This window comes from Thalia democratica, chromosome 3 (assembly GCF_965202585.1).
Source record: "Thalia democratica chromosome 3, ktThaDemo2.hap1.1, whole genome shotgun sequence".
Taxonomy (NCBI): Eukaryota; Metazoa; Chordata; class Thaliacea; order Salpida; family Salpidae; genus Thalia; species Thalia democratica.
The window spans coordinates 19,596,016-19,622,450 of NC_139167.1; the positions used below are offsets into that span (position 1 = coordinate 19,596,016).

General features: G+C 23.9%; 1 protein-coding gene across 1 annotated transcript in view; it reads left to right on the forward strand.

Moving 5' to 3' along the window:
- The first annotated feature begins 414 nt into the window (after nt 1-414).
- LOC145831464 (uncharacterized) overlaps nt 415-26,435 on the forward strand; it is a 32,339-nt gene continuing 6,318 nt past the window's right edge. Inside the window, exons 1-12 of the mRNA XM_082938734.1 lie at nt 415-570; nt 2,073-2,297; nt 3,518-3,638; nt 10,850-11,366; nt 11,613-11,723; nt 12,809-13,055; nt 14,911-14,965; nt 15,312-15,379; nt 16,664-16,764; nt 17,819-17,937; nt 18,668-18,769; nt 20,280-20,382. Coding sequence (XP_082794860.1) covers nt 418-570; nt 2,073-2,297; nt 3,518-3,638; nt 10,850-11,366; nt 11,613-11,723; nt 12,809-13,055; nt 14,911-14,965; nt 15,312-15,379; nt 16,664-16,764; nt 17,819-17,937; nt 18,668-18,769; nt 20,280-20,382 — 1,922 coding nt within the window. The 5' untranslated portion in view covers nt 415-417. The remainder of the gene's footprint in view (nt 571-2,072; nt 2,298-3,517; nt 3,639-10,849; nt 11,367-11,612; nt 11,724-12,808; nt 13,056-14,910; nt 14,966-15,311; nt 15,380-16,663; nt 16,765-17,818; nt 17,938-18,667; nt 18,770-20,279; nt 20,383-26,435) is intronic.

Here is a 26,435-nt window from a genome sequence, read left to right on the forward strand (position 1 = left end):
CCAAATGTATGAAATTAAATAAAACAATTTTTTAAATTATATTAGCTTTTATAAAAAAAAATATAATTATTTGTCAGTTCTAATTTCTAATTTCAGAAAATAAATTAAATTACTCCAAAATTACATCAAACCCTTTATTGAAAAATGTGAACATAATACCATGTGTTTAAAATACATTTCTTTTGTCATAAGTAAAAATGATAAAAAAGTAAAATCTAAGTAAAATTTCACATTGAAATAAATTTATTGCAAATAATTTTTAACTTCTTTCTTAAACAAAACTTTTACCAAAATAAAGTTATTATATATAATTAAACTATTCTAAAGACATCAGACTTTTAAATGAACATATAAAAAGTATGAGCATGAATTTTCATGCAAATATTTAAAATGTAATTCTATTCCAGCATAGTTAAAATGAGCAATTTAAGTGAACTTAGCGATGCAGAACTGCGGAAAGAGCTGATCAAGTTTGGTCAAAATCCCGGTCCCATAGTTGTTGCCACCAGGGCAGCTTACATAAAAAGACTGCAAAGGCTGAGAAAGGAAAGCACAACTAGCAGTAAGACTGTAAGTTTTGTAAATTGCAGTTTTGGTTTTAGAATTTTATTTATCATTCGAGTACAAATATTACTGATGTGTAACTTTAGTTTAAGAATTTTGTTTGTTATATGTGAAACAAAAGTACCAATAGTACTGTTATTTGAAAATTTATAATTAGAGTTTAATATCTTGGTTAACATTTAATAAGTACAAGTATTATGAGATAAAAGTTGTTGACTTATTTTTATGCAAAATTTGACATTGGCTTTGTATGAAAGTTCAAAGTATAAACTACAAGCCAGATTTTTAGAACATACAAACTTTTAAGCTGATGTAATTTCTAAAATTTTTTTTATACATATATATATATGAAATGCGAGTTTTTCATGTTGATTTTCTCTGAAATAAAACAAATTACTAAAAACTTATTTTGTTCTTCATTTATTGATCTACGTCTTAAGTTTTTAGGAAACACTATTTATATAGTTATTAAGACTTTGTACATAATAATTTTAAAAGTATTAAGAAATAAAAACAAAAAAAAGAAGTTTTTGTAAAAATATACTAACAAATAAAATAATTCTAAATTGAAATAATTTAAACATTAGTAATAGACTTACAGTAAACAATTGAAATAGATTAGTTAAATGATTGAGGTAAAGATAAACTATTAGTAAAATAGCATGTTTTCACTTTTTTAGTTAGACTTCTATAAAAAGAACCCATCACACTCAAAAATTACTTTGAATCTTGTCAAGTTGTAAAAATTGTCTGATAGCTAAAATAAAGCCTTGTAAAAACAAAGTGGACCTGTTAAAAAAAATTGTGATCTTATGTTTAATTGAATGTGTTTTTAAGGGCTGCTGCTGTAAATGTTGTTCAATTGCCATAAAGAAGTTAAATTTATTTCAATTCCACAAAATAAATCAAAAAAAGTACAACTAGAGTCAGAAATTAAAATAGTAATTTAATTGTTATTGTTTTTGAGTTTAACTAAGTTTGGTTTAGTAGTTTAAAAGACTTGTGAGGACAAGTTATGACAATATAGCTTAATTTAAGTTCATTAAAATTTGTATAATTCTCTGAACTATTTTTATAATAAACTTTTTGAACTAATTTGGCAATTTGGTTTGTTTATGTATATTTGCTTCTAATAATTTTTTCACAAAATTATTCAACTAATTTCTTTTTACATTTGTACAGTTTCTTGACAATGGGGTTATTATGTTGCAAAACTTATAAGTTTCTTTCAGTTTTTGTTTGTATTTGAAGTAAATACTTATGCATTGCACAATTTATGTTAGGTGAATAACTATTTCTTTGTCTTTAAAGTTAATTTTTTTTTTGTATAAGTCAAAAACAAATTTGAACTACATAATATTAGGCTTAAACAGTATGGGGTTTATACCAGTTTATGCCACAAGTTTGAAATGCTGTACTCAGGCTTTAGTCTGCTACTCTTGAAATAGAACTCAACACAATTTATACACCTCTATTTTAACTAGTTGTTTTACTATGTATTTTTACAGACTCCACCTCCAAAGAAAGCCATAATAATAAAAAGCAACAACAACCATCACACACCCCCTACAAACAATGCAGTTACAAACACAAATAACAATAAAGATGAGGATTTGTCTCAACTGAGCAATGAAGAGCTCAGAAAGAGGCTCAATGAAAACGGCATCAAACCCGGTCCACTCAGCACAATAACAAGGCCGTTGTACATAAGGAAGTTGCAGAAGAAATTGGAAGTGAGTTCAAATGTTTTATACAAGTTTGGATAAGTTTGTTTGTCTTCATGTTGCCACAAAAACAGTTTTATAAATTTAATTTATAAAATTATATTTGTAGTTGAATGTTAAAAGTTTAAGATAAAGTAGAGGCAAGTTGTTAATAATTGTTTATAAAATAAATTTTGTTGTGTGAAAATTTTAAAATATGGTTATGTAAAAATTTTACTAAATATGTCTATAAGAACTTTCTAATTTCAAATTCGTTCTATAAAGGCTACCACACAACCAGGATAACTCAGGCTTGTTTTAACTTGTTTAAAAATCTCTAGCTAGATTGAATGTTTTTTTTTACTTAATCTCAGGCTATTTTTTTGACTTATAACTTTTATAAATTTTGTTATTTTTTTTAAATACTAACTTTCTTTGTTATAATTTTTTATTTTGCTAGATAAACATTGTTTTTTATTGTTAGCTCTTTTTTTTTCAGTTTTCTAATAAATCCAGGTGAACTTAGGCTAGCTTGTTAGAACCCAGGCTTATAATTTTGCTTTAAAGAGTGCCCCTGCTACATTTCATTTTTAAAAATTACATCAATATTCAAAACTTCATATTCAAAACTTTTTGTCTATAAACTATGTTGCCTGCTCGCTAACTAATACTAGACAGTTAAGTTTTATCTACATAGTTTGTATACATTTTAAAAAATACTACTTTTGTACTTATATAAACTTATTTTTAACAAAAGTTAAATACTTTGTGTTTGTATTTTAATTTAGATGAACTTTCAGTGAAGTATAAATTAAAATACTGACTTTAGTGTTAAATTACCATTTTTACATTATGTACTTATTTTGTATGTGGGTTTGGTGGTTTACAGATGAAAAATGGTAAGTAAATTTTAACGAAAAAATTAGACTTTCAACTTTGGTAATTTGTCATCAATTTATGTGAAAAGAAAACAAGTAAAGTTTATATAATAAAAACAATGTTCAACCAATGCAAAGTCTTCAAAAAGTTTACAATAAGTTTTAATTACACAACAAAGCTTTATATTTTTTACAATTAATATGCCTGAATAGAAACATAAAATCGCTGAAAATTCAGTGTAAACACAATATTCGAACAGAGTTCATCAAAAGCATCGAGCAAATCTTCAAAAAAAAGTATATATAGTACAAACTTTTTTATATAAACTTAATGAAATATACAAAATATAATTAATGAATTAATTTAAACAGGGTTCATCAAAAGCATCGAGCAAATCTACAAAAAGTTCTTCTGTGAAGACATCCACTCCAGTGAGACTTCCCAGGAAAAGTTTTGATTTCAGTTGCGATGAAAGTGAAAGTAACAATGAAGGTATGATATAAATAGTTATTTTGAATAAAAATAAAATGGTTACAATTAAAGATTATAGATATTAATGTAATAATGATGGTTTATTTAATATACATATAGTATTAAATAAAAACTTGTTAGTGTACAGTTAGTTGACATAAAAGGTAATACAAAAATGACAATGGTTATGTTTTAACATATAAAAATTTCATTATATATAATTTAAAAAAAACAACTAATTTTCGAATCCTTTACTTAGTTCCAATGCTTTGTGCATATTCTCAGTACGAAATAAAGAACGAATCAAAGTTTTTAAAGAATCACACAAAAAAACACATTGTGACGTTTCAAATAAAATTGAATAATTTTAGTTAGCCTATTTTAAAAACAATTTATGTACAAGTCAGCTTATTTTTGCTTTGTTTTTTCTTAGTTTTTAGTTAAAATTTCTGTATATATTTTTAGTTTATTTCAAAAATCACAATAAAAGTTTTCAACTTATATCTAACACGCATTATCATAAAAAATACTTGTTAGCAAGAATTTTGTTAATATTATGGATATTAAAGAAAAAAAATATATATAGAAATTGTTTAATAATAATTTGTTAGCAAAGAATTGATTTATATTACAGACATTAAAAAATGTTTAAGATGTGTCGTATATATATAGTATTATTGAATTAAATTTGTATGCATAGATTAATTAAAATAAAAGTAAATACTAAAGTTTGAATGATTTTTTGTATGTTAAAGTCATTTTAAATAAGCTTAAAATTAGTAAGTGTTTAAAGCATTTAATGCTTGATATGTGTTTAGTATTTACTATACATATATATGTAAAATAGTTTGTTTAAGAATATTTCCATTCAATTTAACTAATAGTATTTAACTTAAAATTTACTCAAGGGTAATTAGTGCTAAAAATATAAGTTGACATTCATTTTGTTTAGTAACAACAAATTTAGATACATTTCCAATCTTCTTAAAGAAAAAAAAAAGTTAACAACTAATGATACAAGTTACTTTCTTTCTATTGAAAGTTTTGATAGTTATCAGATGGTTAAAAAAATATTATTTAAGTTTTTTAAGTCTTGTTTAGTCTGTTTAAAACTTAAACATGTAAATTCATAAATTTAAAACGAATTGTTTTGTCATATAAAGATGTAAATTGGTTTGAAAAACTGACAAGATACATATTATCAGGGTTCGTGCGCGTCAGGCTAAATCAGGCTAAGTCAGGCTAAATCAGTTTTTTTGAAAAAAGTTTAAAAATGTCAGGCTAAATCAGTTTTTTTATTTAAAAATTTGAGAATCTCAGTTTTTCTCAGTTCAAATGCTTCAAATTTTTTTTGAATTGAGGAATCTTTTTAAGATCAAATTAAGATGTGAGTTTATTTCTAAATAATGATTAAGTTATTAGAGACCAAATCAGTCAGTATTTGTTAAATAAATGCTTAAAACCTTTTGTTGAATCTCTATCTTCGTTATTTTGTTTTGAGTAGATTATATACGTCATAATTATGAAAATTAATAAAAAAAAATACAGTTTAAACGTTAGAGTTTAGTTCAACAACTTAGCTGTTTGTTTGAATTTCAATACTCGTGCAAGCATTTCATTTTAAATTTTAATAAAACACGACAATGCACACGTCGTTTTGTTAAAAATCTTCTGTTTATAATGTTTTTACTTAGTGCTTAATTAAATTGAACAATTGTGTTTAGTAATATATTTTTACACTAGTATTAGATATAACACTTGTTTTAAAACTTATCACTGAATTTGTTATGTTAAGGGCATAGGGGGGGGTCAATCACCTTTTTCACAATTTTCTTATTTTATTAAGTTGTAACTAAGCTATGAGTTGCTTTTTGCAGATTTTTAAAGCTCAAAATGTTTTTGAGATAAAGCTAGTTGTAGTCGGAGACTACAATAGTACTAATTAAGACCCCTCAATATCTAAAATGACTTCTAAAGAGGATTTTCCTTACTTTGAAAAAATGTCAGGCTAAATTGGTCCCAGTCAGGCTAAATGAAAAAAAATTCGCGCACGAACCCTGATATTATACATATGCTCTCATCAAATAGTATTAAATTGTCAAACTAATAAGTTTTAACTATAAATGCTGTTAACTGATTTTTAACTACTGACAATTAAAAAAAATTATATGTAATGACAGGTTTAATGGATATGATAGGTTTTAAAGTATTCACAAAAATATTACAAAAAACATTTTAAAATGACTAGCGATTTACCTGAAATTAAGGTATTCAAAAATTGAGTTTTAAGATCTTTTTTTTTAAATATTTTGAACTATCAAAGACTATATAGAACATTTTAGTTCAAACTTTTGTTAAATGAACATAATTCAAAATGTTAATGTGCAAAAAATGCTTATATTTTTGAGTTGAAAAAAACTTAACGCAAAAATTAGATATTTTATTTTAAGTTTGATTTAATTACTGATTATCTCTTAAAAAGCTGTCAAAATTTTCACCATCAAAAAAGACACATTAAAGCACAAATCTTTTGTATGCACAAAACCTTAGTTGCCACTTAAAAATTTCTTTCAGCATTTATATTAAAAATTTATAATTACTGACTTATGCATTATATGCTGCAGTTTGATGGGTTTGACAAGTGTGATCTGATAAGTTCAACTTAGGAAACAATTTGTCACTTCTGTATCTGATCTGTGTTGAAAATATTTTATTTTTGCATCAAGAATGCATTAGTGCCTTTTCCTTTTGACATAGCTTATATGAGTTTAGTTTAAACTCAAGTTTAAAAACTTAAATGCTTGGTAAAGCTAAGATAATTGTATACTGAAATTTTTTGCATAACTTTAAATGTATTTATACTAAATTATGTGTATTTCATTGAAAAAAACTTGTAAAATTTAATTATACGTTTAATAAGTTGTTAGTTTGTAACAAGTAAAATTTACTACAAAGTTTTTTATAACTTAAATAACTCAATTAAATTCAGTATCTCCTTATGAAAAATTTCTATTATAATAAACTTTTTTAATGAAAAAACTTAGAATAAAACTTTATTTTTTTGTAGTTATAGACGCTAAAGTAAATAAATTTAAAAAATTATAAAAACAGTCACATAATATATTTTAAAGGTTTTATAAAAAAGATTTGTTGATAAGATAAGATTCCTTTTATGCAAATATGCATATCAAACTTTCACGTACATTATAAAAATAGATAAGATTATAAGATTGCTTTCTTAGGCCAATCAGTTTTTTATTACTGCTTTAGTTAAATTAATTTATTCAGTTTTCAGAACTTCATTAATAAAAAAAATGTTTTTTAGACTAACATATTTTAAACTAAGAAGTTTCTGTTAAAACAAAAAAGTTTAAGTGTTATTTTTTTCAAACCCTAAATTTTTATTAAAAATAAATAAGAATTTTTTTTTGAAGTTATGAATAAATAATCTTGTCTACAAAATGAACGTTTTAAATTCGGCAACTTTTTGTACACACACAACAGATGTTGAAAACAATTAGCATAAATATTTAATATTTCCTTACCCGTGACACCTAAACTTTTCATTTATTATTCAAGACTCATTTGGAGTAACTGAAGACATCTTGCGAATCTTTGTTTTTGAATTAAGTTGAATTAATTTGATTTCCATCAACATAAAGTTTATTTGCCTTTAATAATAAAATTAAAAATAAAAGTTTATTCAAATAACAATTTTTGCTTGAGTAGTCAGATCACACAGTGATTTAATTAATTAAAAATTCTTTTGAAATACTGTGTTTTTGAATAGTTCAAAATAAGTCGTTAAAACTTAAAATTGAATTTTTACAATTCTTATTTAAACTACTTCACAGACATTTATATTGAATAATTTGTTTTATTTTTATCTTTTATTTTCTCATAACTGAATGCAGCGTAGTTGTAGGTTTAAGAATTTATTTTTAGAACAAACTACTTATTCCAATTCCCAACGAAATTCTTAAAACTGTTTAAAATATTCAAAAAAAAAACTTAAATCTTTTATAAATTCTCCACAATTTCTAAAAATTCCTTGAAAATTTTTTATGTTTAAAAGTATATTTAATAAAACTAAAAATATCTTCATTTATTTTGAAAAAAAAGTATAATTATAATATAAGTATTATAACATAACAAAAACCAAAAGTTTAATCATTAAAAAATAAATTAAGAATAAAAATTAAAATCAACTAATATAAAAACAATATACTATTGGTTCTAAACTTCGTCATATATACAATGTCATCGTAATTATACATAATTATCTGTTTAAAAAGTACAATATTTGTAACCTTAAAACTATATACAAATAAAATTAAGTTATATCATGAATTTTTTTAAAATTCTTATTTTAAATTATTTTAAATACAGTTTAAGTTTTTCAGTTCTGTCATTTTAAACTTCCTTTTATAAATCTTAGTTGTATATATATTTTTTTGTTATTTATATTTTATCATACCGTAAACCATGACTTTTAATAATATTTTTAATGTTTTCTTTTAAGCCTTAACTTGAAGTTAAATATTTAAAACATTTTTTATTTGTTTTTTTATAATTTATTAATTTTTTTATTACTTTTTTTAGTTTCAACAATTAAAAAACTTTTTTATTGCTTAATTTTATTTACTCAGATTTTGTGTTATTTCATTTTGAACAATTGAATTTTTTTTTTGTTTAATTTAGTTTATACTTCATTTTAATACATTTTATAAAATTGAATCCTTTTTGTTATTTGATTTTATTTATTCAAACTTCATGTTGTTTAATTTCAAACAATTTAAAAACTGTTTGTTATTTATTTTTGAACTGTTAAAAGAATTTTTTAAATTTAATTTTATTTACTCAAACTTTATAAACTCAAACTTTATTTTATTTCATTGTGAAAAATTCAAAACCTTTTGTTATATAATTTTATTTATTCAAACTTTGTGTTAATTCAGTTCGAAGCAATTCAAAAACTTTTTGTTATTTAATTCTGTTTACTCAAACTTTTTGTTATTGTATTTTGAACAAATGAAAAACTTTTTGTTATTTAATTTTCAACAATTCAAAAATTGTTTGTTATTTAATTTTGAACTATTAAAAGAATTTTTTAAATTTAATTTGATTTACTCAAATTTTATAAATTCAAACTTTATTTTATTTATTTATTCTGGCGTCTAGACGCTTTAAACGTGTGTTTTCAAATATTTCGCACAGCGCGCAAATATTATCGTAATTTCGTATGAACCCCATTGTCTTCGGGGAGTTATCACTTCAAGTCAATTTAAATATTTATTTTGTTGTTTTACTTCCAGATGTGTATAGACCCCAAAAACGTGTGCTAGGAATTCAGCATTCTTGACGACTTTAATGTTTTCGTAGTTGATTTTATTTCAATTTTTGTTTTGAGTGAATTGTTGAATAACTAGTTTTTTGTATTTGATTAATTTGTATACAAAATTTTCACATATTTATACCAATGTTGTAACGTTAATTAGTATTCTAATTTTCAATAATAGATTCTTCAAATATTTTCTTATTAGGGGCTTGAATTAGTGCACAAAAATTTGAAGTTAGATGTTTTAATACTAAACTTTATAAGGGCTTGTTTGAAGTGTTGAATTGCCTTCTAAGTTTGTTTTAGTTCAATCATCCTGATTTTTATATAAGCAATAGACACAAAAAAAGTGTTTTAAAATTTAAAATATTACTTTATAGTCGCAACAACTTTAATTTTTTCCGTAACTTGTATCTATTTGAACTCTAGGGAGTTGTTAAATAATTTGTTATTCTACTAGTTTTAAAAATTTTGTACAGCATATTTTTAGCGTAGATCAAATAGTACTTGGAACATTTTTCTTCTATATAGTTCTAATTATGCACAAGTTTTATTTTCCTTTGAACTCTAATACCTTTTGGGATTTGCATTAAAGTGATTATTTCTTATACATATGAAGTTTAAATCATTAACTAAATCTGGATAAAAATATGTTTTGTACATGAGGTAATTCTTATACTAATTCCAATAAAAATTACTCTAGTTTATTTATAACTTTAAAACAAATAATGACTTTTTGTGAACTAAAAGTTTAGTAAAAAGAAAACAAAACGATAGTAATACTACTGCTTAAAAAATAAATAATAAAAACAAAACAAAATATTTTCAGAAGTTTTCGTTTGTTGAATTATACTTTAAAAGCAGAGATAAGTTTAAGTATTCAGATACTATAATGTTTGTTGACATTAACTTAATTAGTCTACTTAGGTAATTGTTTATAACTCTTTAATCTAATAAAATGCAAACATTTTATTAACTTTAATGTTGAGATTTAAGTTTCTTGTTCTTAAGGGAGTTGCCAATTAGTTAATATCTTTTGAAGATTATTATAGATATGTTATCCTTTGTAATAGTTATACATTTAAAAAGTTTTATAATATTCGTTTTAAAATTTTATAAGATTGTTTTATACAGTAATCTAACCAACAAATTTTTTTAACTCTTAATTTTCAAAAACAGTTTTACATTTTAATTTCTTAAACTTGTAAATGTTAATAAAAAAACTGTCTAGGTTAATTTGATTTCGATAGTGAAATAAACCAACAGAATATTTTCTCATGCATTTTTTATGTTGTTATGAACATCAAAGCTTTTTAGTCAGTTGTTTTAATTTTCTTTGAAGTTAATTGAATTTCAATAAACTGTTTTATAAATAGATGTGTATTTGAAAATTTTTGTGTGATATTTGTTGTCTGTTGTATTGATTAATCACGTTGCTTACATTTTTGTTTGACTGTAATTATATTGAAATGATTGCATTAAAAAAAAAAGCTTTGCAGTTATAACAAGTATGTATGAAAGATCAAGACGTTTAACTAAATAAAATGTATATTTTTCCTCTAAATAAAATTAAACAGCAATTAAATGTAGGTTATTGCATCAAACACAGATTAAAAAATAACAAAAAGTATATTTTTAAGCACTTTTCTAAAAGAGTTACTTCATAAAAAAAATACATTAAAAATGAAGTTTCAAAAAATGTGCTCAGCAAATGTTTAGAAATTTAAAGAAGCAAAAAATGAAATAAAAAATGAAAAATATAAATAAAAAATCAGTTGAAAATATCACACAATAAAATGATAGTCATTGTTGTAATTAAAAAATTAATAAATAATATATGTATCCTTATTTTTTTAAAATAAATTACATAATAGATAAAAAAACTTTTTTTCAGAACCAAACACTCAACCGTCGCCGAAACGGAAGCCCATCGTTTTCAAAAAACCCGCCACCCGAAAATCAACCAACCGTAAAAGCGTCCTCCCTAGCAACAACCACCACCGTCATCACCTTGACAACAACGGTTACAGCGACAACGGCACCACGGACACCGAAGCAGCGACACCCAACGGCGACTCCCGCGAAATCGACACTTCCACCAAGCAGATACAGACCTCGCCCCAAAAAACCCCCGAAGTCGAGACACCTTCGAAACCTGAAATTTCGAAAATCCCCCTGATCGAGAAAGACCTGCCGAAAAGCCCCGGGGTCAAGACCAGCACTCCGAAATTTCCTCCTAGCAAATCGTCGAATCCCAGGGCGGTTATTAGCAAGCCGAGGGGAAGCCCCATTCCGATAAACAACCAATCGGATGTCAGGATAAGGTTTGGCGGGAACAACAAATTTGGCGGGAACAATAACAAGTTGAACAAGAGTGGGAATAATCTGCAGAGATTGAGCCACTTGAACAGGTAAAATACTACAAATTTAAGGTAACTAAAGTAAAACAAAAATTAGTTAATTTTTGATTCAAATTGTCACACAATAAACTAAACAAATTTTTTTTAAATATTAATATATTTAAGTAGTTTTGTTCGTGTAAAATATATCATACTGTTAATAATGTACAAAAGTATTTGTACTGATTAATGTAATTTTTGTTAAGAATAAAAACCACCAATTGACACTTTGTTTTTATTATACAAACTGTCAAACAGATTTATGAAGAACACAACAACATCTAATGTGACGTCACAATTCAACAACGGTCACAATCACCACAACAATGTAGTCACCAGAGTCAGTAGCAACACTAATGTCGCACAGGGGTTTGTCGATTATTTACCAATAAAGTTTGAAAGTAAGGTTTATGGTAATGATTAGTAGCTCGAATTGAAACAAGCGAAGTTGATTTTACAACAATTTTTCTAATTGTTAAATTTGTAATATCGTTGTATATTAATTTATATTTTCAAGTTTAAATTATTCGAACAGTTTTTCAAATACTAGTATAATTATTTTCATCCACATCATTCAATGAAAAGTTTATTGATTTTCTATTAAACTGAGATGTTTTTTTGTTTTTTTTCTACAATCCAGATCCAATATATACATATGGTTTACCACATTGAATGACAACATTGTCGATGGGTTTGACGACTTTATTAATGGGTATGACTACTGAATTACTGTATAATAAATATAGATTTAATTTGTTGTCAGTTTTTATTGCATTTAAATTACAGGAGGTATAAAGTCTATAATGTTGTATTATCGAAAAACAAATATATTGACATCATTTTATCTATTGAGAGCAGTATATATTATGGAGATAGTTATCAAGATTTGTAATAAAAGCGAGTAAAATTTAAAAGTGCTGTTTTTACTATTTCGATTTTCTTTTTGGGAAATTTTTATATCAGGGTAAGTCTGTCACATCATGTTGAAGTTACTGACTAATTATTTGTGTGACATAATTCATTAGTTATACTAAATTTTTAAAAACTAATTTTTGTAACTTATTCTTGTAACTAACTACTGTTTTTTGTACTCTTGCTCCAGGCCCAGTTTCCACTCGTTTATTGTGAAGACGAAGAATTTTTTCAACAAGTTTTACAATGGGTTTGATACTAATGTTTGAATTTTTACTTGAAAGTAATTTTTTTAAAATCATACAAAGACTCCTGGTTGACAAGGTGATGAATATTAAAAAAAAAGATTACAAGTGTATTTTTATTAAAATTTTTTTTTTTAACCAAACTTTTTGATTCTTCTACCCAAATTTTGACTGGGATAAAATATTTTAATTGACCTATTTTTAGAGTTGCTACAGGTGTAAATCAGGACTTCATGATTTAACCTAAAATAACAACCTTAATAATAACCTTAATAATAACCTAAAATTCGCTTACAGAACAAACAAAGACACGTGGTTCGCAAAGGTGAAGAAGTACTTGGGCATGCAACCGAAACCCTCAACACACAGCAAGTACCAACCGTACGTGAGAAGCAACAGCAAGTCGAAAGTGAAGCAGTCTTGGCACGTGTACTGCTCCAACTTCCTGCCCTACATCATCATGCTGTTCTTCGCCTTCATCGGGATACTCTACTGCACCATGATCATGGACCATAAAGACAGTGAGACGCCTCTGTTGAAAGGGGTTGGTTTTATTAAACATTTTATTGAAAATAATTAGTATACATGTACTTTGTATAAGCATTTTATTGTAATCAAGTATCAATAAGTAGAGAAACCTCCTTTGAAAAGGTTTGGTTTATTATTTGTTATGAACTATAAAAATTAATCGGTATAATAACTTAGCATGTAAATACAGTGAAACACCACTGCTGAAAGGGGTGGGTTTTATTAAACATTTTATTGAAAACTATTAGTATACATGTACTTTGTATAAGCATTTTATTGTAAATAAGTATCAATAAGTAGAGAGACCTCTTTTGAAAAGGTTTGGTTTATTTTTTGTTATAAACTATAAAAAATAATCAGTATAATAATTTAACATGTAAATACAGTGAGACACCACTGCTGAAAGGGGTGTGTTTAAGAAATAAATTGTAAAATAAAAATAATGTATCTGTGATGTTTTTGAAGAGAATAATTCTGTAATGAATTACCACATTACAAATGAGACAACATTTTTGAAAATACAACTAATATATTTTTTTTCAATGTGATAAAATTTTGTTGATATATTACTACTTAACTGAAGATACTACTTAATAATAAAGGTGTATTTAGCCACCATTGTTCCAAGGGTTTGAATAGTTTTTCAAATATTAGTAGTTGTTATTACTAGGCATGTAATTTTGTTACCTTAAATATAACCAAATCCCAGAAGGAATAATTCAAATAAAAAACTGAAAGTTTGTGGTCGCAGAAATAATTTTATTAAAAGTTGTATTTTATTTTATTTGGCATACTTCTTTAGGTCTGTATTCTTTAAAACAAAATTTGTTTTAATTAAAGAAAAAAATGTTTTATAAAATACCTGTATACTTTTTACGTAAAGTATTCTTGTTATCTTTTTAACTATATCTATAACGAAATGCTTTATTTTCCAATTTATTAGACTTAAGGTAAATTCTATAAATAAAAGGTATAAAGTACTTTTTAGATTGTTTATAAACGTAGTTTTATTAATATAAACATTGTGTTTTTCTGTCTAGATAAAACTTTCAAAATTTCTAATAAAATTTTTTTCAATAAAAATCTTCAATGACGTTTGTATACAGATAATTTCAAAAATATTTTTTACTTATAATAACATAAGTATTTTCTATGTGCAATTTCAAAAATATTTTTAGAGATATTAACATAAGTATTTTTACAACAATATTTGCACGTATGCACTTTATCGTGAGAATTTTTGCAATATTTTTCTGTCTAAACTTTTATAAAAATCGTACTTTAAGTAGAAAAAATTAAACAAAGAATAACATAATAACATAAGTATTTTAAATTAAGTTTGCACGTATGCAATCTTATTGTAAATTTTTTTTGCAATATTTCTGTCTATGTATTTTAAGTTAAATTTTAAAGTAAAATAAAAACAAAACAAAAATAAACATCATGCATAAAGATTTATACTCTGTTTAGCTTTAAAAACAGTTTCAATAAATTTTCTTTTGTTTTACAGTTTGTTTGTATCTACTGTTAAAGCTACCTGTGAGAAAATGTTTTATTTTTCTGTCTGCTAAGTTACACACTTTATAGCTTATGAACTTTGCAATTTTAAGTCATTATAGTTCATGGAGTTTGGCACTGTGGTATTTGCAATTAATTAAAAAGATCGTAACTAAAACAACACCTGTTAATGTTTATACTTTAAATAATATTGAAACTTAATCATAGTTTGTGTTATTAATTGATTTCGCGTAAATAAAGCAGTTTTGTTGCAGTTATAAACGTTTACAGCTATTTTGAAGAACACTGATATATTTATACCATTTATATAATGATTTCATGTACTTAAACTTATTATTCTCAATATTTTCTAGGACATCAGAATGAAAACGGTGAACAAAATATTTGAAATTCTTGGAACGGCTGCTGGTGATAAAATAGATTTTTTACTAATTATAAAAATATTTGAAAAAGTTATTTTAACACAAGTTTTACTTATTGGTTTTGTAGTTACAACAAAACTTTTCAATTTAATCTAACTATTTAGAACTTTGTAAAAAGTCATATAGTCATACAGTTTTTGAAAATTCATTTAAGTGCGTTATCAAATTTTGAACTGAGTGTTAATGAAACGTAGTCACTGAAAAAAATAAATTCTAACATAGACTATTGTTTTATTACTAAAATAGTATTTTTAAAACTATGTATATAAAATACAAAAAGTAAAAAGTAATTCTATGCAACAAATACGTTTTTATTTAAAATTAATTTATAGGCAATAAAGTGTGTGGATCCTCAACAGAAGATAAACTTCGTATTTCAGATGTGCAAAGTATGGCTAAGGTTAGTGAAAAATATAATTAGTTAGAGCTATATAATTAAGTATATCATTATAGTTTTATAAATATGTAGTTTTTAGATATTAATTAAAAAAAATAAGTTATAGAAGCAGTAAGAATTAAAAAAGTGTAAAAGTTTAAATTATATGATCAATAAGTTTTTAATGTTTAAAAAAACAACTTTCTATATTTCTCTTTATCACATTGCTTACTTGAAATTTACAAAATCTATAACAAAGTTGTTTTTGTTCAAAGTTTTAAGATTAAATTTTAAGAGTTTGTTGTTACATGCAATTAAGACATGCACAATTCTTGAAATTTCTGCGACATCAAAGTTAATTTCTGGGTGTAAATAAATATTGGTTATATGCCAAAGACAATAAAATATTTGTGTTCGCATTTGATTGTTACATGTTATTTTTTATAGTAACAACATTTAAAAACATTACATGGTTTTAAACAGTTTGTAATTATATAATAAATTGTATTTTTTATTGCACCGAAACATCAATTATAAAACTAAATACAAATGATATAATTATGAAATAAACAATTTCGCATGCTTGTTACTACTGTCTATTATCAAAAAAATTTCAATTTAACAGTTGTACTTATTATAATTACAAGCTTAACTAAAATAGATTAGATCAGAAAACACTTGTCGTTTAAACGTTACAAATTTTTGTTGTTGCCAACAAAAAAAAAGTGTAATTAACTTGTATAAAAAAATAAGTTTTTGTAGTAAAATTACTAGCTTTACTTGGTATTTGTAAATAGAAATAATAAGTAATAATAAAAATAAAACACTAACGCGAAAAATTAGATGGTTTTAATTTACAAATGCACTATAATTAATTTCAATGAATGTTTTTAATAGGTATCTACTAGTTTTTTTGTAAGGTTTGAAAAAATACAACCTGCACTTACAAATGCATGGCTATTGTATGTATGTATTTTACCATTTTTTACATGAAAGTTATTAAGTGTTAGTAAAAACTAAACTCTTTTTATTTTAACAATTTATTAAGCAATGCAGATAAAATTACCATCAAACATATTTTACATTTATTGTGTAACATATGTATTATAATTTGTTAGATACAATCTATTTTAAATTTATAACATTTATTGCAATTAAGGATAATTTTTTTTAAGTTTGAATAAAATAACTTACTACCAATTTAAGCAGCTTGATAGGTGCAATAGAACTTAATAAGCTGTAAAAAAATATTAATAATTTGATTTTCAATATAAATTACTAGAAAAAAAAACAAAAACTTATTAACAGATAGAACGAACTGAACTAACAGACGCGCTACAATTAATTTGTTCTCATCAGAAAAAGTGGATGATCAATCTGTTCAGTGGTGAAAATAATATTATTGATGAGTTAGTTTGTTTACATAATTTTTATAACTTCTTTGATTTTATTAATGAGTTGGTTGATTTAAATATTTTATCAAGTACTTTGATATTATTTAATTTATAACAACTTGATCATTCATTTATGATGATGCTAAGCGAATTATTCAAAAAATATAATAATTGATAAGTTTGATAATTGTTTGTTTTTACAACTGGTAGTAAACAAGTACGTTTATAAATTCGTTTAAAAAAGCGTTTCGATATTAATAATGGGTTTGTTTTTATTGCTTTTTACACAAGTTTTAGATCTTTTAACATTAATTGATAATAGTGTTTGTATTACTATAAACATGTCAATGTAAATATTTGTAATTTTTTTTTAATTTATAAGGTCAAGTTTATAAACACTGTTAGTTTAAAATTATTATGAAGTACACTTTAAAATTAAAAAATTTACACAAAAAAGTGACCACAAGCTTGAAAAGTTAAATTCATTCTGTATCAGGTATGTAACTGACAAAAATTGAATAAACATAATTTTAATTACGTTTATGATCATCGATCTTTGTGTAAATCTATTTAATTTATCTTAACATGTATTTATGTTGTGTGGTTTAATAAAATTATCTTTAGTGTTTAATGTTTTTCACAGAAGTTATCTCTAAGATATCAATGTCTTAAGTTAAGACTACAAGTTAAACTTTGATTACATATTTTGGATTTATTAATTGAAAAATTACTGGTAAATGTAAGTTTTAAGCTTTAGAATCCGAACACTTTATTTTATTTATTTATTAGATGTAACTCATGAGTAATTTTTAACTTGTAATTTTACCGCTTTAATAGTGATATTTTTGGTTAAATCTTAACAAAAAATGTATGCTTGTAATTTTGTTATTAGTTTTTACAAATATGTTTTTAAAATACCTACTCACTACTAATATTAATTAATTAATTAATTAATTAGAATTCAACTATTAATTAATTAATTAATTAATAGTTGAATATTTAGTTGAAGAAAAAATCAAATTAATTAGTAATCACAACATAATAAATTAATGTGAATTAATCAACACAGTTGCACAAAATTGAACGAGGTAACTTACATGTCCTCACAACAAGCCTTCTTATCGATAACTTGCAGACTGAAAAGAGCTGTTTTCAAAATTCTCATGTACACGCTTATGGCAGTATTGTGTGAGTTTGAAATTTAAATTACAATTAATAGTAGTGTTTTCTTAGTTTTAACATAGTAAAATTTGATTTTATTTTTTTTAAATGTTTATTGTTTTACAACTTTTTACTTTTGTCTATTTGAATGGTGCTAAGCTTGTTTTTTTTAAATATATCTCATTAGATACATAACAATAAAAGTCAGTTTCGCATATATTGTGTAGTGGTTAAAATTTTTCAGTGTAAAGTATTTTTTCCACATTTATAATACTTTTTTTTGCTTAAATTAAAACATACAATACTGTTTTTATCAAAAATAAATAGTTATGTTTAGAAGACAATAAAAACTACTTTTAATAGTTTTAAAATGTTGCCAAGCTAGATCATTATTTAATATAAACTATCAAAAATATATAACATATGTTTTAGTATATGTTTTTGTAACACAATTTATTTTTTAAACAGAATTATAGGTAAATACCTATTAGTGTTGTTTTTCTTTTTTATACAAACAATTTTTTTAAAACTATGTTATTTTTTGTTCCTACAAATAGACATATTAAAATTCTTGTTTCTACAAATAGACATGTTAACAGTATTTATTTTCGTTTTTACTAATAGACATATTAACAATTATAATATTTTATATTTTTACCAATAGAAATATTAAACATTGTAACATTTCTTGTTTCTCGAATAGATATATTAACAGTTATTCTTTTTCTTGTTTCTTCTTATATAGACATATTAACAGTCGTACTATTCGGATGGGCCTGTTATTTATATTACAAACATTCCCAGAAGAAAAAACAGCAACTGAACCAGCAAATGTTCCGATTCGTCAATGAAATTATTGGTTAGTTTGAATAATTATGAAAATAGTTTTTATCATTAAAGTTTTCAATGAATTGCTGTAGAGTAGTTCTTAAGTGAGTTTATTTTAAGTTAGTTTAAATTTCGTCTTTAATTTATGTATTGTGCATTATATAATAAGCAAAAATATTATTTAGACTATAAAATTGAATAGTTTTTTTGACTTATAATCTAATTAACTTAGTGCCTAGTTGAAATTAATAAATTAAAACAATAACAAGTATAGTTAATCCGTGTTTGCTATTACTTAAATAGTGTAAAACAATAATTTTTTAAAGTAGTGATGTAGTAGTTATCTATAGACTTATAGGTTTGTACAGCTTTTTAACATGCAAAATAAATCACGTATATCCCAAACATATTCATAGTTTTGCATAAAAGTATATGTTAACATTTTTACTACTTTTGCAATTGTCCCTGTTTAATACTTGTATTGCCTTTAAATTTCTGATTGAGTTTTTTAAAATGCATTTAAAAATGTGATTGCTTTAAAAACTCGTGTTTGTTTTAAAACTTGTAAACATTTTTTATTAAACAATTAGTTTGTTGTTTACAATTGAACGTCAAACATTTTTTTTTGCGGTAAAAATTGTCGCCGAGAACTTTTTTATTGCTCATAAAAGATTAACGATAACTTTGTTGTTTTTCAAGAAAAAATTCTCAAGTTTAATGGGTTCAAAGTTTGCCAAAAAAATATTTTTGAATATTTGTTATCATTTATAAATAAGAAAATGTTAAAGTTGAATTTTGCAGAGTTTACTAAAGTTTTAAGCATTTAAAACTTTGTTATAATTGTCTTTAAATCATCGAATTAGTTTAAAAAGTAGTATAGAATAAAACTGTTTTTAATTTTTAAACCTTTGAGGAAACAGTTTAATTTGAACGAATTCTATATTTCAAGATCAGTTAAAAAACAAAATTATACACATAAAAATTTAGTGAACAAAATTTACTTGTTTGTTTTGTTCCAAGTTATTTGTCACGGGTATCAATTAAATCCCCATAACAAAGACTGAATAGGGTGGGGTTGATATTTATTACTGATTAGTCGATAATAGGATTTAATAATTCTTTTGTACCATTAAGCACAACTGCTGTATTTTGAGTTTTTATATAGTTATAAATACCATCTAAATACCAATAGTTTTTTATACTTGTATCATCATGCGTACAATATTGACAATGCTAGCTCAAAATGAGAGCTTAAAAGCTCAAAATATTCTTAATGTATAATAACAAGCATAAGGATTAAACTTTTATGACAAATTGGTTTGAAAAAGTATAAATAATAGGGTTGCTATATTTAGTTAGAGCTTTGTTTGTTTTTGGACAAATTAGCAACTTTCACTCACTGCCAAATGGTAACCATACCTTTTGTAATTACGTCTCACTCTATACATATATATTATTACTAAACCAATCCGGACTAAATTGGTTCAAGCCCTAATATAATATAACAAATGATTATAATAACATTAATACACTATTAACAGGAGTAGTAAAGAGACAGCATGATTTGAGTGAAACAGATGAAACCGTAGATCCGTTTATTCCGATTATACAAGCCAGGGATATGATTATTGATGCACAAAATAGGTTAGAATGATTAATAATAAATACAATAATAAATATTTGTTTGTTATTATAATATAAGTCAAGGGTATGATAATTGATGCACAAAATGAGTGATTATGTTTTATAAGTACAGAAGTAAATAGTTATTTACTTTTATTATACAAGCTAGAGATGTGATTGTCCATGCTCAAAATCGAATTTTTTTTAAATTATAAACTAAAAAAGGTTCTTTATTTATTTTAGGAACAGTTTATTTTTCAGAAAAATAAAATTTAAAATACCAAACTTCAGTTTAAATAAATAAGAATAAATTCACGTATTTGCTCATATTAATGTAAATACAAGACTCTTACACGTTCATGCATTATCCATTGTTCAACTAGATAATATAAAGACAATTGAATGACAACAATTAAGTGAGAAGTTAAGTTTCACCAATATTAAAAAACACTTATAACTTTGTGTTGACTCTATTTTTGTTTAAACGATTTGACATTGAATTATTATTTTGTAGATCATGTCTTGTTGAAAACACAGTTTTAACCTGATAATTATATTTGATAATGTATTACTTTTAATATAAGTATACATTATTAAAATGCACTTACAACTTTAACCTTGAAACTTGTGTTGACTCTAATCATCTTGAATTTATCATTTTGTAGATAATATCATATTGAAAAAACAGTTTGGCCCTAAAAATAGTATTTAGATATGATTTTACTATAAATGTTGTAAATGAGATTTTGTCGTTTAATTCACATCCATTTTTTAATTAAAACCACAGCTAACCGTTAAATAAAATAATATGTAAATCAATTTATATCAAATATAGATAAACATCAAGCTTGTTAGCTTGTGATTTTAAAATTTCTCAAAATAAAAATAAGAGTTATAGTAAGGGTATTTAATATAAAAAGTAGGATGATAATTAAAGATATACAAATAATTATGACGAAGTAATTGAATTAAACACGAAGGTAAATATTTAATTTTCAACTTGATTATAAATAGAGTTAGTGAAAAAATAATTAAGTTGTGACTTTCAAATGGTTGCCTCTTAAAAACAAAAATATCATGTTAGTTCAAAACTGCTATGCAAAATAAAAAAGAATATTATTATTTGACAAAGTTAACAAAAACAATAAGTTTAAAGATCTATAAAACTAAGAATAAATTTATTTAATAATTTTTTTTATTGAGTGTACAAAATAAAATATTGTCACAGTGTTTAACTAACATTTTTTATATACAATAATCATACAGTTTATTATAAATTAAAGTGTTTTGCGGTAATTTAAGGGAAGAATATAAAGGATTGTATTTTGTTCATTTTGAACTGTAATTTTCTTATAATTTGCCTACTTCAAGCCGGTTTTACATCATCCTAGGTATTGAATTAGTTCTGCTTTACTAAGAAAGGCAATTTAACAGCAATAAAAAAGTAAAAGGTAAAAAGTGAAGTATTGCTTGTTGATAAAAAGAAACCTTGTTTAACTTACTTTGGTTTTTTATTGTTATTGAAGTTATGTTACCTCTTGTTGACTTTAACTAAAAAAATGACTTAAAATATTACTGTGTGAATCAAATTTTAAAACCTAGCTATTTAAAAGCCTTCAACTTTATAAATATCAACGTTAATTTATTTGTTTCGATCCAAACTAAAAATCAGTCCTAAGAGTTTTAAGTATAGTAGTACCTTGTAGTAATAGAATTTTGAAAATCCTATTACTTCCTTTCAATTTTATTAATATTTTATAATCAACATGTTGTGACTCAACTGCAAAGCGGACATGTTTACATCATGTGTTGGAAAGTACAGTTTCACCGATAATACGTCTCAAGTACTATTGATCTATCTAGAAATTGTTTGAATCTAGCTATCTTGTCTACATTGAGTTGTTTACTGAATAATTTAGATCTTTTCAGTAAATACATCTCTAGTATTGTTGCTTGATACCAAAATTTTTGTGAATTTAGCTGTATTGCCTAAATTGTTTACAGAGTACTTCAGTGTTTATATCATGTTGAAAAAGTAGTTTTACATGAAGGTGAAAAAAAAACAGAGTTATGGGTTGTTTGTGTTATCGAAATTTAAATTTCGATTTGATTCAAAAGAGTAAGTTTGTAAAAAAATATTTCGTAAAAAATACATTTTTCCATGTTTGTTTCAATTTATATTACTTTTATTAATCACAAAAACTTACTTACAGTATTAACGCCAAAAATATAAAACTAGATTACAAAATAATAGTAAAAAACTACATTATGTTTTTTAATGATTTAGGTTTTCACTGAAGTAAAAACTCAATTACAAAAGCAAAATATTTCTCACTAATGTAGAGTATTAATATTTATTAATAAACTTTTTGAAATACATAATTTTGTCTACATAAAACATGAAAAATTAAGATTCATAAGTATGAGTTATGAATATTTTTTAAACTTTACTGTCTACGTGACCAACTGACAGTTAATTAAAGGTACTTGAATTTAACCTTATAAATAATATATTTTCCATTTAATTCCAATTTACGCATTTCCCGTTATAAATGACTCGTTAAATTTGTGAAGAAGTAGAGAGTTTGGTTCTGAGGTTTTGCATAATTCATCAATTTTTTAATTTTTTATCTTGTTGAAAATGTTGATGTTTGAAGTATGAAATACAAAAATTATTTAGTTCATGATTATCGTGATTAAAAGAAAATTGTTATCATTATAAAGTCTTGTGTATAGTCTACCTGAGTTGAAGAGCTATTTATAAGTAAAAAGCAAAACCTTTATGATTTATATTTTCCTATTCAAAGCAGACCTTTATACTATAATGTATTGGTAAAACCATATGAAGAATTTTGTGGTAAGCATTGTCACTTAATAGTGGCTATTTGAAAGTAAATATTAATAAAATTTAGTTTAAAAATAGATAGTTTGACCTATGTCCATTATTTGTGATACTGCTAAGATATACAGATAGTTTACCATGAATAGAATAAAATGTTTTTGTTTATTTATTAAATGTTTATTTACATCATCTTTATACCTAGATATCTCAATATTTATAAAATGTTTTATAGTAGTCTACCTAAATAAAAACTATATGTATGTGAAAGACTATAACTTTGTACTAGTTTTTTTATGCAAAACTTACCTCTATACTTGTATATAAATAGAAATTAAGAGATATGATATTTTGTGGTTACCTTTTTTGACTTGATAGCTGCATTTTAAAGTAAACACAAATTCAATTTAGTTTAAATAAATATAGACAAGTCAACCTTTATTCACAATTTGTTTTATTGCTGAGATATAAAAAAGTTTATATAGGTAATTTACCATAAATAGAAACTATACAGATATTTATTTAAAAATATGTGTGTATAGAGTTTAATCTTTGTTAACAATATCTAAGAACGTTAGAAGGCAAAGTGTACTTATTTTGGTTAAGATAAGTGGAGTTCAACCTGTTGTAAATAAATTGAATCATTTTGTGTTTAAATTCCTTAACATTAATAAATAATAACTAAAATAAACATTTGATAGATCAAATGCATAATAATCAAATTATAGTATATTAGCATACTAAGGTAAATATAGTTCTGTTTTTGTTTAAAGTTAGATCAATACTTTAGTTTACAAAAACTTCAAAATAATGTTAAACTTGTATAGATAAAATATAGAATCAAAACATTGTAGTACAATTTGTTATTTTGGTATTTCTAGGTTAACATATGTTGTTATTGTTGTTTTGTAGATATCAGCAATTCAACTGACATACTTTGTTTTATCAATTCTTATCTGTATGTGTATTTATTTAATCTATATCTATACAAAAGTTGTAATAAAACAAAACCCAGATAAACTTTTCTAAATTTTTAAACTTTATGCACAGACAAACAATGATATGTTGGAATTTGTAGTTATACACTTCTATAATGTTTAAAATACTTTTTAGTTAGTAAAGCTTTCAAGTTAGATTTGTGTAAACAATTAAGATACAAATTTATGTAAACTTATATAATTTCACAAAGCTTTTTTTCTAACTGTATCAACATGTCTACTCGTAAGATAAAACTTGAATGAATTTTTTTATAAAGTTTTTATAAAACTATAAAGAAATTAAGCATACTACTAAGTACAGCAAAACGTTTCTGTAGTTCTGAAAAGTTTAAAATTGTTTTTTTTCTTGAAAACCGTTCTGACCATGCATCAAAAACTTCGTGACTTATTTTCGAGTTAGTGCACAAGAATTAGCATATTGTGTGGTGAGTCACATAATTTCTGCTGATTTTTCAAAGAAATTGTTACTTCAGGCTACTTAAAAGTAATCCTATTACAAAAAATTACGAAAGTGATTTTTTTGAGTGGCTATGCCGAGAATTTTAGTTGAGAAAATTAAGTTGCATTTTTGATAAGTTTATAAAGTAAGCATTTGATTTTAAACAAGTGTTGGATAACACAATAGCTAAATAGCTTGTTTAGTTATTTTTTTGTTTTTCAACTTTAAAATAAGTTTTACAAATAGACTATAAAAAAAAACTAGTGAAACTATTAAATAATTAAAAGAAAAAGTTATGCACTAAAATTAATTGCAGATTTGTATAAAGATTAATTTTAAGACGAAAACTGATTATTATACTTTTATCTATAAACTTAATATTTACATAGCAAGAATATACAATGCTACCCAAGAGTTTTATTTTGACAAAAAATAAAAAACAATTTACTTGAATATTTTATTCAAACTTATCTTGTTCGAGCAATGTTTTTTTAGAAACAAACTGCAATCATAATTTACAAGAAGTCAGTTAAATATTTCAGGTAAAAAATAAAAATAAAGCAATTAGCGGCGTGTAAAGTGTTTGATTGCAGCAAATTTGAAATTTATGTACAAAGTTCAAACCAATTGTTATGTATTTCCTATTGTGTTTCGTGTGGTTTTTATTTGCTTACTTTTTGTTGAGAGGGGTATTCAACTCAGTTCATTAGAATTGATATGTGTTTAAATTTTATTGAATAAAATTTGAATATAATTTCTTTTATTAAGTAGGAAATATATAAGCATTTGGTACTTTATATAACTTGACGCCCTTTATATATTTTGACATTGAATAAACTTGCTTTAAGTTTAATTTCAATTTAATTGCGAAATGTTGTTTTTTAAATTTGTAAATAAATGCTAAGTTGATTTAGTTAAGATATGTAGTAAAAAGTAAAATTTAAAACAATGAAGAGTTCACTGATTAATAGGTGAAGAAAATAAAAGTTATGCATATCTAAACAATCAGTAATATTTAGGTCATTTAAGTGTACGAAAAAATTGAATAAAGATATTTTGAATTATAATGAAAAAGTGTAATTCAGTGTGTATATTTAAAAAATATTAATTTTAATTGAAGTTATTTGAAATAATGAACCTAATAGCTTTACTTTATATTTTTGCTTTTGATATGAGTTAGTTTTTTAAATTAGAAAAAACAATACGAAGACAGATTTTATATAATTGTTATTTTTAGTTAAATTTTATAGCAAAATAATTTCTAAAAAGTTTTATGAATACATAAAATTTGATTTTTACAGTGATAGATGTATAATGTGTGTTTTATTAGTTTCAAAAAAAGTAATAAATAATTGTTCTTCAAAGATTGAATAAAGATAAAAACTGATTTTATCACCTTTTACAAATAACAAATTATAATCCCTACAAATTTACTTGAAAGTTTAAATGACATTTTAATAAGATAATATTATCAAAAAATGTATTTTTAAGTTAAAAGAAAAGAGTAATTTATTTTAGCATGTTTTTAATTAATTAAGTTGGATTTAAATATATTTGTCAAAAAGGTGTGATAAGATGTAAAAAGTAGAGTTTCAACTAATAAAATATTTTACATTTTTATTTTCTTGGCAAACATTTGATATTTACTTTTATCTATGCAGAGTTAAACTGTAAAAAGCAGTTTAAATTTTATAGTTTCTCTAAATAACATTTTAACCTAATAAATTTTTCACAGCGTAGTTAGGTTTGTATATAGTAAAGTTTTGTTTAAATTAAAAATTATAAATTTAAAAACTAA